The following is a 13,011-nucleotide window of genomic DNA, read 5'->3' as shown; positions in this document are numbered from 1 at the left end:
AATAAGGCGGTGGGGGCCAGGGAACTTAAAATCATTGAAAAATTTCAAAGCATGAGAAGTGTCACGAACATAGGTGGGAAAAGATTGAACAAGGGGGGATAAGACAGTGTCAAGGTATGCAGAAATGAGTTCAGTGGGGCAGGAGCAGCTGAGACAATAGGTCTACCTGCACAGGCAGGTTTGTGGATCTAAAGTATGCTAAAGGTGGGATGACACTCTTGTGGCTGACAAGGGAAGTCAAAGACAGCAAAAGAGGGCGTGCAACAGCAAAAATCTGTGGGCAGTTAGAAGATTGGGAAGCTTTTAAAAAGCAACAGAAGGCAACTGGAAAAGGTCAAGGAGGGAAAAGATGAAATATGAAGGTAAACTAGCCAATAATATCAAAGAGGATACCAAAAGCTTTTCTGAAGTATATAAAGAGTAAAAAAGAGGCGAGTATAGATATTGGACTGCTGGAAAATGGCACTGGAGAGGTAGTAATAGAGGACAAGGAAATGGCAGATGAACTGAATCAGTATTATGTCAAAGACAGTAGCAATATGCTGGAAGTTCAGGAGTGTCAAGGGACAAAATTGCTTGCAGTTGCTATTGCTAAGGAAAAGGATACTTGGGAAGCTGAAAGGTCTGAAGATAGATAAGTCACCTGGACCAAATGGTTTACACCCCAGGGTTCTGAAAGATGTGGCTGAAGAGATTCTGGAGGCATTAGTAATGATCTTCCAAGAATCACTAGATTCTGACATGGTTCTGGAAGATTGGAAAGTTGCAAATATCACTCTTTTTGAGATGGGAGAGAGGCAGAAGAAAGGAAATTGTAGGCCAGTAAGTCTGGCCTCAGTGGTTGGGAAGTCATTGGAATCGAGTGTTAAGGATGAGTAGTCTGGGTAGCTGGAACACATGATAAAATAGGCTGTTTCCTTGAGGGAAAATATTGGCTGATTAGGCAGTTGGAATTGTTTGAAGAAATAACACGCAGGATAGAAAAGGGAGAATCAGTGGAGGTTGTGTACTTGGATGTTCAGAATGTTTTTGACAAGGTGCTGCACATGAGGCTGCTAGACATGACGAGAGCCCATATTATTACAGGAAAGATACTAGCATGGATAGAGCAACGGCTGATTGGCACGCGGCAATGGGAATGAAGAGAACATTTTCTGGTTGGCTGTTGGTGACTAGTGGTCTTCCACTGGGGACGCTGTTGGGACTGCTGCTTTTTGCATTATACATCAACGATTTGGGTGGTGGAATTTGTGGCCAAGTTTACGGATGATACGAAGATGCACGGAGGGGCAGATACTGTTGAAGAAACAGGAAAACTGCAGAAGGGCTCAGACAGATCAGGAAAGTGAGTAAAAAAAGTGGCAGATGGAATTCAATGTCAGGAAGTGTATGGTCATGCACTTTGGTAGAAGGAATAAAAGCAGAGATGATTTTCTAAATATGCAGAAAATTCAAAAATCCATGGTGCAAAGAGACTTGGGAGTCATCGTGCAGGATTCCTCAAAGGTTAACTTGCAGTTTAAGTCTGGTGAGGAAGGGAAATGCAACAGAACACTACAGCACAGAAACAGGCCTTTTGGCCCTTCTTGGCTGCGCCAAACCATTTTTCTGCCTAGACCCATTGACCTGCACCTGGGCCATATCCCTCCATACACCTCTCATCCATCTCCCTGTCCAAGTTTTTCTTAAATGTCAAAAGTGAGCTCGCATTTACCACTTCATCTGGCAGCTCATTCCACACTCCCACCACTCTCTGCGTGAAGAAGCCCCCCCCACCCCCATGTTCACTTTAAACTTTTCCCCCTTCACCCTTAACCCATGACCTCTGGTAACCTCAATGTTAGCATTCATTTCAAAAAGACTGGAACATTAAAGCAAGGACATAATGCTGAGGCTTTATAAGATGCTGGTGAGGCCTCATTTGGAGTACAGGTTTCCCCCGCTATCCGAAAGTAGAGTGTTCCCATGAAACCTTTCATAAGCCGAAATGGCGTAAAGTGAAGAAGCAGTTACCATTAATTTATATGGGGAAAATTTTTGTGCGTTCCCAAAAAATAACCTATCAAATCAAACCAAATAACACATAAACCCTAAAGTAACACTAACTTATAGTAAAAGCAGGAATGATATGATAAATACACAGCCTATATAAAGTAGAAATAATGTATGTAGTGTAGTTTCACTTACCAGAATCAGGAAGATACGGCCAAAAACTGATTTGTGGGGGGGATAAATCTGCACATACACACATGAGCACACACCTGCCTGCGCTAGGCTTCACGGTCATGGTAGTCTTTCTCAGGGTAAAAACAAGTTTAAAGCAGGCACCTTTGTAAAAGCAAAAATCCTCTTCAGATTTCTTTCGGTTAGTGAAAACAGGTACTAATGTAGGTGTTTCATAAAAATGAAATGGTGTAAAGTGAACTTTCAAAAAGTGGGGGACACCTGTATTGTGAGCAGCTTTGAGCCCCTTATCTAAGAAAGGATGTGCTGACATCGGAGAGGGTCCAGAGGAGGTTCACGAGAATCACTCGGGAATCAAAAGTTTACTGTATGAGGAGCATTTGGCTTTCGGCCTGTACTCGCTGGAATTTAGAGGAATGGGCGGAGTATCTCCATGAAATCAATCGACTATTGAAAGGACTCAATAGATGGATGCAGAGAGGATGTTTCCTGTAATGGTGGAGTCTAGGACCAGAGAGCACACACTCAGAATAGAGGGACATTCACTTAGAACAGGGATGAGGAGGAATTTCTTTAGCCAGAGAGTAGTGAATTTGTGGAGTTCATTGGCAAGGAGGGCGAGTGCCAAAATCATTGGGTGTATTTAAGGCAGAGGTTGATGGATTCTAGTATGGTAAAAGGGTTAAAGGTTACAGGGAGAGGGTAGGAGAATGGAGTTGGGAAAAAAATCAGCCGTGATTAAATGGCAGAACAGACTTGATGCACCAAATGGCCTAATTCTGCTCCTGTGGCTTGCGGATCAGGCAGCGTCTGTGGAGGGGAAGGGGCACTGGACGTTTCGGGTTCAGATGTTTCATCTTGCTCTATGGAACTCCTCACCATACCTTGCCTCTCCAATCCAAACCAAAGAGTCTCCTGTGTGGCACATTGACAGGATGACAAATTGTAACAGGTTAGGCAGTTGTAGAGCTGGTGGTTATGGCTGATTTTTACACTGATAGAATTTTGAGGTTTTGTATTTATTTATTTTCTTGCATCCAAGGGAGTGAAACTCTTTGTTACATTTCCATTGCAATGCACAAGCAATAAAGAGGGGAATGTGGGAGGATATTGCACAAACAAAACTGGTTTGTACACATATGTACAGTAAGATGTACAGTGAGATCAGCGTGTATTGATAAAGGAGGAGCTGTCCTGGAGCCTGTTGGTCCTGGCCTTAATGCAGCGGTGCCTTTTGCCAGACAGCAGCAGCTGAAGCAGTGTGTGGTTGGGGTGGCTGAAGCAGTGTGTGGTTGGGGTGGCTGAAGCAGTGTGTGGTTAGGGTGGCTGAAGCAGTGTGTGGTTAGGGTGGCTGAAGCAGTGTGTGGCTGGGGTGGCTGAAGCAGTGTGTGGCTGGGGTGGCTGAAGCAGTGTGTGGTTAGGGTGGCTGAAGCAGTGTGTGGTTGGGGTGGCTGAAGCAGTGTGTGGTTAGGGTGGCTGAAGCAGTGTGAGGTTAGGGTGGCTGAAGCAGTGTGTGGCTGGGGTGGCTGAAGCAGTGTGTGGCTGGGGTGGCTGAAGCAGTGTGTGGTTAGGGTGGCTGAAGCAGTGTGTGGTTGGGGTGGCTGGAGCAGTGTGTGGCTGGGGTGGCTGAAGCAGTGTGTGGTTGGGGTGGCTGAAGCAGTGTGTGGCTGGGGTGGCTGAAGCAGTGTGTGGTTGGGGTGGCTGAAGCAGTGTGTGGTTAGGGTGGCTGAAGCAGTGTGTGGTTAGGGTGGCTGAAGCAGTGTGTGGTTGGGGTGGCTGAAGCAGTGTGTGGTTGGGGTGGCTGAAGCAGTGTGTGGTTAGGGTGGCTGAAGCAGTGTGTGGTTAGGGTGGCTGAAGCAGTGTGTGGTTGGGGTGGCTGAAGCAGTGTGTGGTTGGGGTGGCTGAAGCAGTGTGTGGTTGGGGTGGCTGGAGTCTCTGATGATCCTCCGGGCCCTTTTTATGCACCTGTTGCTGTAAATATCCTGAACAGTGGGAAGTTCACATCCACGGTCTACACCCCTTTCTGCAGTGCCCTGCAACTGAGGGTAGTACAGGTGGTGGCACAGCCTCAAGATGCTCTCGATGGTATCTACCTGAAGCTGGCTTTGGAGCTGTCAGCTGTCTAATGGGAACCTTTGACCTCACAGAGGTAGCACACACAACAGAGGAGATCCCCTTTCTGCCTGGGGTTTCAATTATCCTCAACTGGCACCAAACCACTGTAAAACTGCCGTTGGTGTCTTGGGTTTCACAGACGGCACAAATAGTAACTAGGATTAGCAAGTACTCACAACTTTAAAGTGTTTCTGGACACTGAGATGGTGAAAAATACATAAACAGAAAATACAGGGAGCACTCAGGTTGGGTAGCATCTGTGGGGAGGGGAAACGGGTCTGAGAAAGGGTCTTTCAACAGGAATATTAACTATTGTTTCTCTTTCCACTGGCTGAGTGTTTCCAGCATTTTCTATTTTTATTTCAGATTAAAGCGAGCTCGTTTCACACATCCCTCTCACTTTGTTCTCCTTTCACTCTTCCCCCTTTCTTCTCTCAGCATATTTCTCCCCTTCTGCTGATATAAGCTGTGTCTTGAGCTGAGCAGATCTGATTGTTTCTGCTGCAGTAATTATTCATCACTGGGTCTTGTCTTCCATGTGTCTGTCTGGCCAGGGGTTGCAGTGGCACTCAAGCAGGCAATGTCGCCGGAGTTCAAGGTCTACCAGAAGCAAGTTCTGTCTAACTGCAAGGCTCTTTCGACTGCATTGGTGGATCTGGGATACAAGATTGTTACCGGTGAGAGCACTGGGGGGGAGCTGGGGAACAAGGATCTGAGGACGTATGGGTTTGTGTTATAAACTAGACTCTTAAGTGAGAAAGTGAAAATGCAGCAACTGTGGTGAGAGAAACAGTTGAAGTTTTAGTTTTAAGTTTCTCTTCATGGAAGCTGCCTGACCTGCAGAGTGCTTCCAACATTTTCTATTTTTAATTCAGGTTTCCAATATCTGTGGCTTGTTTTTGATTTTCATCTGATTTGGTAATTGCATTTAAATACATGTGATATTAACAAGCCAATGAAAAGCTTTTGTTTTGCATGCCATCCGGACAGATCATGCCATACAGAATTACATGGAGATAGTAAAATCACGCTAAGTATAGTGTTACACTTACAGGGAGCGTGCCATTCCTGTAGATAAATAAAGAGCTCGGGCCACAATGAGGTAGATTGGGAGGGTAAGAGCTCTTCTTTAACACATGGAAAGTCTGTTAGCAGCAGAGTGGAAGCTGTCTCTGGCCTAGGTGGTACATGCTATTAAGTTTTATATCTTCTGTCTGATGGTGGGGGTGGGGGCGGGGAGTAAAGAGAGAATGATCAGGGTGGGAGGGTGCTTAATTGTGTCAGTTGTTTTCCCGACGTAGCAGAAGTGGAGGCAAGAGTCAGTGGAAGGGAGGGGCTGTGTTGTGTTGATAACTCTTTTTAATAACTCTTTTTGTTGATAACTCTTTTTAATAACTCTTTTTGTTGATAACTCTTTTTAATAACTCTTTTTGTTGATAACACTTATTTAAACTTGCCTGAAATTTCAATAAGTATTTAAAGGATTTGTGTTGATCTGCATGCTAAACGTGGGGCTATAGTTACAGTTGCCATTGAGGGGGTGGGTTGGGTAAAGATAGAAGGAGAGGGGCATTGCTACATTCAGGTGTGTGACTGTTGAGGAGAGGAGCTGTGATTAATCCATGATGCCTCCCTCTGGGTAATATTTCCACGAAAATAAATATAGCTTCAACAGTTACTGTTGGCATTCACGTTGTGCCTTCCATGCAGGAGAATGTCCCCAGGGGCAGCAAGGAGTCCATTCAAATCAAAATTGATGCTAACTCATTAAGAAGTGTCGGGGTAGTTGTCCAAGAGCTTGGTCGCAGGGAAAGTAAGGAAGCATTTAGAGGAAATGAGGTGGTTAAACATGGGCAGGATTTCAGAGGGAATTCTGGAGTTTAGGACTTTGGCAGCTAGAAGCACAACTGCTTTTGAAGGAGTGGGGATTGGAGATCTAGATTGGTTGCAGGGCTGGAGGAGATCATGGGGTAGGGGCTGTGTTGCCTTTATGGCAGTTATTTAGTTTATAATATTTTTGCTTAATAATTCATTTGTTAGTATTTTCTAGTTAGAATTAGAAGTGTTTAAAGTATATTCATTGCCTGTAAAATATATCGGCACGCGATGACGTCACATTCGGTTTCGCCGCGCCTTGTGGGAAAATACCGGTTTGGGATCAACGCGAGGGCGGGGGCTCGCACGAGGCAGACCCGAGCAAGAAGTTGTTTGCAAGCATTAGAAATCACAGTGAGAGCAACGCTGTAAGTTAATAGATAATCGATATGGTGAATTAAAATGTTAATGCCAATCCTGTTAAAAGTAACGACGATCGATAATGTTTATGTTTTCGTTAGTTAAAGAGTTGCGGATAGTTTGCATTGAAGTGTATTTAGAGCAGTCAATGGCGTAGGTAAATTCTGGCTGTATGCTGCACTTTAATGTAATGTACTTGTAGTTTACTTTTACAAGTATTTACAATGTAAATGTGATATCAAGAAGGGAACAAATACTGTATCAATCTTGTATTGTTTTATCAACAGTTTTCACCATATGTTAATGTGAAGAGTGAACAGTAAATGGTTAATCTTACTGCGACCTTGTTCTCATTGACTATGGTTTATCTCAGCATTTAATTCGGCATTTCCATTACACCCGAGCGAGAACGCTACAGTAAAAAAGTGGCATTATCAGGTGTTTCAAGTGCTGCAATGTCATCTTGAACCAGCATCAAGTTGATGCCACCCAGCGACAAGGGCAGTAGGGCATCATCAAGTAAGGCCGCCCAGGCAAGAGCTAAAGCAGATGCCGCCCATGTGCGGGTGGACTACGCCAAGCGAGTAGCAAAATTGAAAATGGAAGCGGCTGCCAGAGAAGCCAAAATCCAGAAGGAAGCCGCTGCCAGAGAAGCCGAAATCCAGTTGGAAATGGAAAGGATATCGGCAGAGTTGGAAGTGCTGGAGCTAGAAGGAGAAGATGAAGCTGCCAAGGCGGAAGCAGAGTACATAGAAGAAGCTGAAGGATTGCATAATCTGACCGCAAGATCTACTTCAGAAAGGACCAGATTGGAACGCACAAGCGACTATGTCCAATCTCCAATAGACAGGAAGGCTTGTCCTTCCTCTCCATACGTATTTTATAACATCCCATGTCATGAGGAACCTCAGGGAGGCCCGATTGCATCACATCCATACGAGGAAGACAATTTACCCTCGCAACTCTGCGATGAAGTAGAGAATGAAAGAGCTGACGACCAATACTTCTTGACACCAAACTTACAAGATTTGGGGAGAAGAGATGCAGAGGTCGAATTCAGGACAGCAAATTCCATAAGAAATGTACGCCTTCAGTCATATACGCGCCAACGTATTTCCCCAGTCCGCATGCCACTTACAGTTGATCCCATGATGCAGTATTTAGCACGACGGGATCTCGTCACTTTGGGACTGTACCAGTTTGACGATAAACCTGAAAATTACCGTGCATGGTACTCCACATTCACCAACGCTATCGACGGAGTCCAGCTCAGAGCAACCCAAGAGTTGGATCTTATGGCGAAATGGCTGGGAAAAGAATCATGCGAACAGGTGAGACGCATACGTTCAGTGTACATCAACAACCCCGAGCTAGCCTTAAGCAAAGCATGGGAGAGACTTTGGGAGGGCTATGGGGCCCCCGAAATTATTGAAGCGGCACTATATCGACATCTGGAAGACTTTCCTAAGGTGTCAGCCAAAGATCACATTAAGTTAAGAGAACTCGGAGATTTACTCATGGAGATCCAAGGCGCCAAAGGAGATGGCTACTCAGCTGGTCTAGTATACCTAGATACTCCATCCGGGATTAGACAAATCGTGGACAAACTTCCATTTGGGCTGCAGGACAGGTGGCTGACTGTTGCCTCAGAGTACAAGGAAGGCCACGGTGGTCGATTTCCTCCCTTTAAGCACCTTGCTAAGTTTGTGTGCAAGGAGGCGAAGAAGCGAAATGACCCTAGCCTCACGGGTCCAGGAAGCAGTACGATTTACACCAAGCCAGGTAGATCCTCTTCAAATACTTTCAACATCAATAAACCCGTCTCAGTGCTCAAGACTGAAGCCTTTACAACTAACAACGACCCTAGCAAGTATTGTCCATTGCATAACAAACCTCACCCCCTCAAAGGATGCAGAACGTTTAGGGAAAAACCCCTTGAAGAGAGGGTGGCCCTTCTCAAGGAGAAAAGAATATGTTTTAAATGCTGTTCCTCAACCTCTCACCTTGCCAGAGAGTGTACGATCGCCGTGAAGTGTCCGGGATGTGATAGCACTAATCACGGGGCCGTGCATCCCGGCCTGTCACTGCAAACCGACAGCGCTCCTTCACCCCCACAACAGGACGGCGGGGAGGGAGAGGCTCACTCTAGGTCAACAGTTGTCAGCACGAACTGTACAGAAGTTTGCGGTCAAGCTCAGTCAAGCCGTTCTTGTTCAAAGATCTGCCTCAATAAGGTGTACCCTAAAGGAGCCAAAGACAAGGCCATCAAAGCCTATGTAATTCTGGATGATCAGAGCAATCGCTCACTAGTCAGTCCAGAGTTCTTTAAATTGTTCAACATTGGGAGTGAGCAGTTCCCATACTACCTTAGAACTTGCTCAGGCAACATGAAAACTCATGGAAGGAAGGCAGAAGGCGTCCAGATCGAGTCCCTGGATGGTAAAGTTGTCATCTGTCTCCCTCCGCTCTTAGAGTGCAATGAAATCATGAATAACCGCACTGAGATCCCGACGCCAAGTGCGGTGCAACACCAGCCACATCTCCACCACATCGCCAAACACATCCCAGAACTGGATCCAAAAGCGGAAATACTGCTATTAGGAAGAGATGTTATCTGGGTGCACAAGGTTAGGCAGCAGGTCAATGGACCACACGACACCCCCTTTGCGCAACGCCTGGATCTAGGCTGGGTGGTGATAGGAGAGGTGTGCCCTGGCAATGTACACAAACCGACGGTTAGCACACTCAAGACCAATGTGCTAGAGAGTGGCAGCCATTCAATTTTCCAACCCCGCACAAGTGTCCCGTGCATTAAGGAAGCACGACAAGACGTTAACAAGCGTAAAGTAACTGACGAGCCGCTGGGTCAGTCAGTTTTCATTCAAACTGAGCACGGAAACAAACTTGCACAATCAGCTCAAGATGCCATTTTCTTAAAAACAAAGGACACCAAGGTCTTCAGAGATGAAGCAAATAATGGGGTCGCCCCATTGCCTTTCAGAGAACCACGCCAGCGCTTGCCAAATAACAAAGAGCAGGCGGTCAAGCGGTTCATGTCCTTGCAAAAAACCCTGAAAAGGAAACCTGAGATGCAGCAACGCACCCGATTGACCCACGAGGTACTGTGCACCCTAAAGGCAGAGGTCACAGCCATTATAAATGCACGACCACTCCTACCTGTGTCTTCTGACCCAGAAAACCCCTTCATACTCTCGCCATCAATGCTCCTGACGCAGAAGGCAGGAGCTCCCCCTCCACCAGGAGACTTCTCAGACAAGGATTTGTACGCAAAGCAATGGAGACAAGTCCCGGCTCTGGCAAATCAGTTCTGGTCTCGCTGGAGACAGGAATATCTACCTTTGTTGCAACACAGACAAAAGTGGACAGGACCCTGCAGGAATCTTCAAGTTGGAGACTTAGTCCTGCTCAGGGACAAGCAAATCGCCCGCAACAGCTGGCCAATGGCCAGAATCACTGCTACATTCCCTAGTGGGAATGGACATGTCAGGAAGGTCGAGTTGAAGACTGCCGACCAAGGCGATGTGAAAATTTACCAAAGGCCAGTTACAGAAGTCATTCTACTTCTACCTAAGGACTGATTAGAGTCTAAGTTTTGTAGTCTGTTCATTGTGACCTTACGAAGGTCAAGCGGGGGGTGTGTTGTCTTTATGGCAGTTATTTAGTTTATAATATTTTCGCTTAATAATTCATTTGTTAGTATTTTCTAGTTAGAATTAGAAGTGTTTAAAGTATATTCATTGCCTGTAAAATATATCGGCACGCGATGACGTCACATCCGGTTTCGCCGCGTCTTGTGGGAAAATACCGGTTTGAGATCAACGCGAGGGCGGGGGCTCACACGAGGCAGACCCGAGCAAGAAGTTGTTTGCAAGCATTAGAAATCACAGTGAGAGCAACGCTGTAAGTTAATAGATAATCGATATGTTGAATTAAAATGTTAACGCCGATCCTGTTAAAAGTAACGACGATCGATAATGTTTATGTTTTCGTTAGTTAAAGGGTTGCGGATAGTTTGCATTGAAGTGTATTTAGAGCAGTCAATGGTGTAGGTAAATTCTGGCTGTATGCTGCACTTTAATGTACTGTACTTGTAGTTTACTTTTACAAGTATTTACAATGTAAATGTGATATCAAGAAGGGAACAAATACTGTATCAATCTTGTATTGTTTTATCAACAATTTTCACCATAAGTTAATGTGAAGAGTGAACAGTAAATGGTTAATCTTACTGCGACCTTGTTCTCATTGACTACGGTTTATCTCAGCGTTTAATTCGGCATTTCCATTACACCCGTGTGAGAACGCTACAGGGGCTATTAGAGGAACTTAAGCTCCCATAGCCTTTAGTGTTCCCACCCACAGCTCAAATGTCTTAATGCTGTCTCCACTTCAAACACTCCCATGACCTGTGAAACTGGTGGTGTCAATAATGGTAGCTTAGCAGTTAGCACAACCCTATTACAGCTCAAAGTTCAATCCTGGCAACCACTGTAAGGAATTCCAGGGTGTGATGGAATGTGTGGGCATTCTCTTGATGCTCCCTTTTCCTCCCACAGTCCAAAGATGTACTGGTTAGTAGGTTAATTGGTCATTGTGTGAATTGTCTTGTGATTAGGCTAATTGGGTGTTGCTGTGCAGTGCGGCTTGAAGGTCTGGAAGGGCCTATTCCGTGCTGTATCTCTAAAATAAATAAACTAAATAAATAAAATGATGCTCAGGGAGGGGTCTATAGGCCATTTGAAGAAAGTAGCCAATGAGTTGTTTGCCTCAGCAACTCTGATCCCTAGGTGTGTTCTGGGAGGGAGGAGGCAATAAACGTGGACACAGTAGGTATTCCACCACAACTTTTTATAAGTGCATAGGCAGTGAAATCCACAACCCACTGGTGGGTTGAGGTAGGCCCCTGCTACTCTGCTCCAATACTTTCAGTTTAGCAGGAGAGGGCCCACGGTTTCCTATGCACAAAGTCCACTTTTTGCTTTAGTGAGTCATTATTGGAGACTTGTTTGCTGGTTAACCTTCCCTTTAAATTCTGCTTCAATTTATAGTCTTTAAAATGGCCAATGAAAGCTGAACCTTCATGTTTATCCAAGTATATGGCGCCATGATCACAAAGAGTCTTTCCAGTTACTCCCCTTGTGCCCATCAGCCCTTCTACCGTGCAGTGATATACACCACACTGTATGTATCAGAATACTTAAAGCTGTTGTGTGAAATCACTGCTTTCAGCTTTGTCCTCCTCATGCAGGCGGTTCTGACAATCACCTGATCCTGCTCGATCTGCGTAACCAGGGAACTGACGGGGGCAGAGCTGAGAAGGTTCTGGAACAGTGTGCCATTGCTTGCAATAAGAACACTTGTCCAGGTAGGCCATTGCTTGTGTTACCACAGTACAGCATGATAAAGCACGTCACAGGAGAGGAATCTGATCTGATCAGGAACAGGTCCACAGAGTCTGGTCAAGGCAGCAGTCTATGCTCTGGGCTTCATTGAGAGTCTTAATGGGAAGTGTAGAGATGATTCTTTCCGGGAGGGATGGCCTAGAGAGCTCTAAGATCAGAATTGAGAGAGTGTGAAGTTGGACAGTTTGGGATGGATAAACCAAAATTGTTTTGAACACGAGCTTAGTAAACTATGAACGTGGTTGTAAGATTAAAGGGAGACACCACAAAGATCGAATAGCTGTTCCCTGATCCGGTATGGTGGATCCTCAATTGAGTGCTGGCCTGGGAACATCTGTGTTTCTGTCCTTTTTATCGGAACTGGAAGAAACTTGAGAGATTCCAAGACCATGGAGGAGTGAAATAAGGGAGGGATTGTGATCACACTGAAGGCAGGAGATTACATTAACAGCAGCGAAGGCAAAAGTTGGGGTGGGGGCAACAAGGAAGGGTGAGCAACCAAACGTAGGCACCAGGTGCATCTGGGAACAGTGGAATTGTTAGTAACTATGGTTTTAAAAGAGTAAGAGGATAAAAGGAATTGATGGGTTAGTGGGGGGGGGGGGGTGTTATTTCCTTTAGCCAGAATAAAGAGGGTAATATTTAAGATTAGGTGCCAGCTGCTGAGATATCAGAGAGTTACCACCAGGTATGCACACAGGCTCGGTTGTCAAAAACCAAAAGGGTAGTTGTCAGATGTGATACAGCAGAGGCTGGAGGGTTGTGCAGTGAAAAGGGATTGAGGGGGTGAGATGCAGAACCTTTGATGAAGAAACTCAGCAGATTATCCAGATTGAATTAAAAGATGCGTAAGAGGTATGTGCGAACTGGATGAAGGGCTGTGGAGAAAAAGTCTGTCAGCTTTAACCTGTTGTTGACTGACAGGTGACAAGAGTGCCTTACGGCCCAGCGGTCTGAGACTGGGGACACCAGCCCTCACTTCCCGTGGGCTGCTAGAGGAGGACTTCAGGATGGTGGCGGATTTCATTCACAGAGGTAACGTACCTTTGCTTGG

At 45.6% G+C, this 13,011-nt stretch overlaps 1 protein-coding gene across 6 annotated transcripts in view; it reads left to right on the top strand.

Annotated features, from left to right (window-relative positions):
* The window catches only part of shmt1 (serine hydroxymethyltransferase 1 (soluble)), a 57,825-nt gene that overhangs the window by 43,345 nt on the left and 1,469 nt on the right, over window positions 1-13,011 (top strand). For 5 of the 6 annotated variants that reach the window (XM_059979770.1, XM_059979772.1, XM_059979769.1 and 2 more), the window contains 3 exons: window positions 4,854-4,976; window positions 11,804-11,920; window positions 12,882-12,992. In XM_059979770.1, the coding sequence (XP_059835753.1) occupies window positions 4,854-4,976; window positions 11,804-11,920; window positions 12,882-12,992 (351 nt within the window). The other variant, XR_009513999.1, reaches the window with a different exon arrangement.

Source organism: Hypanus sabinus, chromosome 9 (genome assembly GCF_030144855.1).
Source record: "Hypanus sabinus isolate sHypSab1 chromosome 9, sHypSab1.hap1, whole genome shotgun sequence".
NCBI classification, from domain to species: Eukaryota; Metazoa; Chordata; class Chondrichthyes; order Myliobatiformes; family Dasyatidae; genus Hypanus; species Hypanus sabinus.
This window is presented reverse-complemented; position numbering and strand designations above follow the sequence as displayed.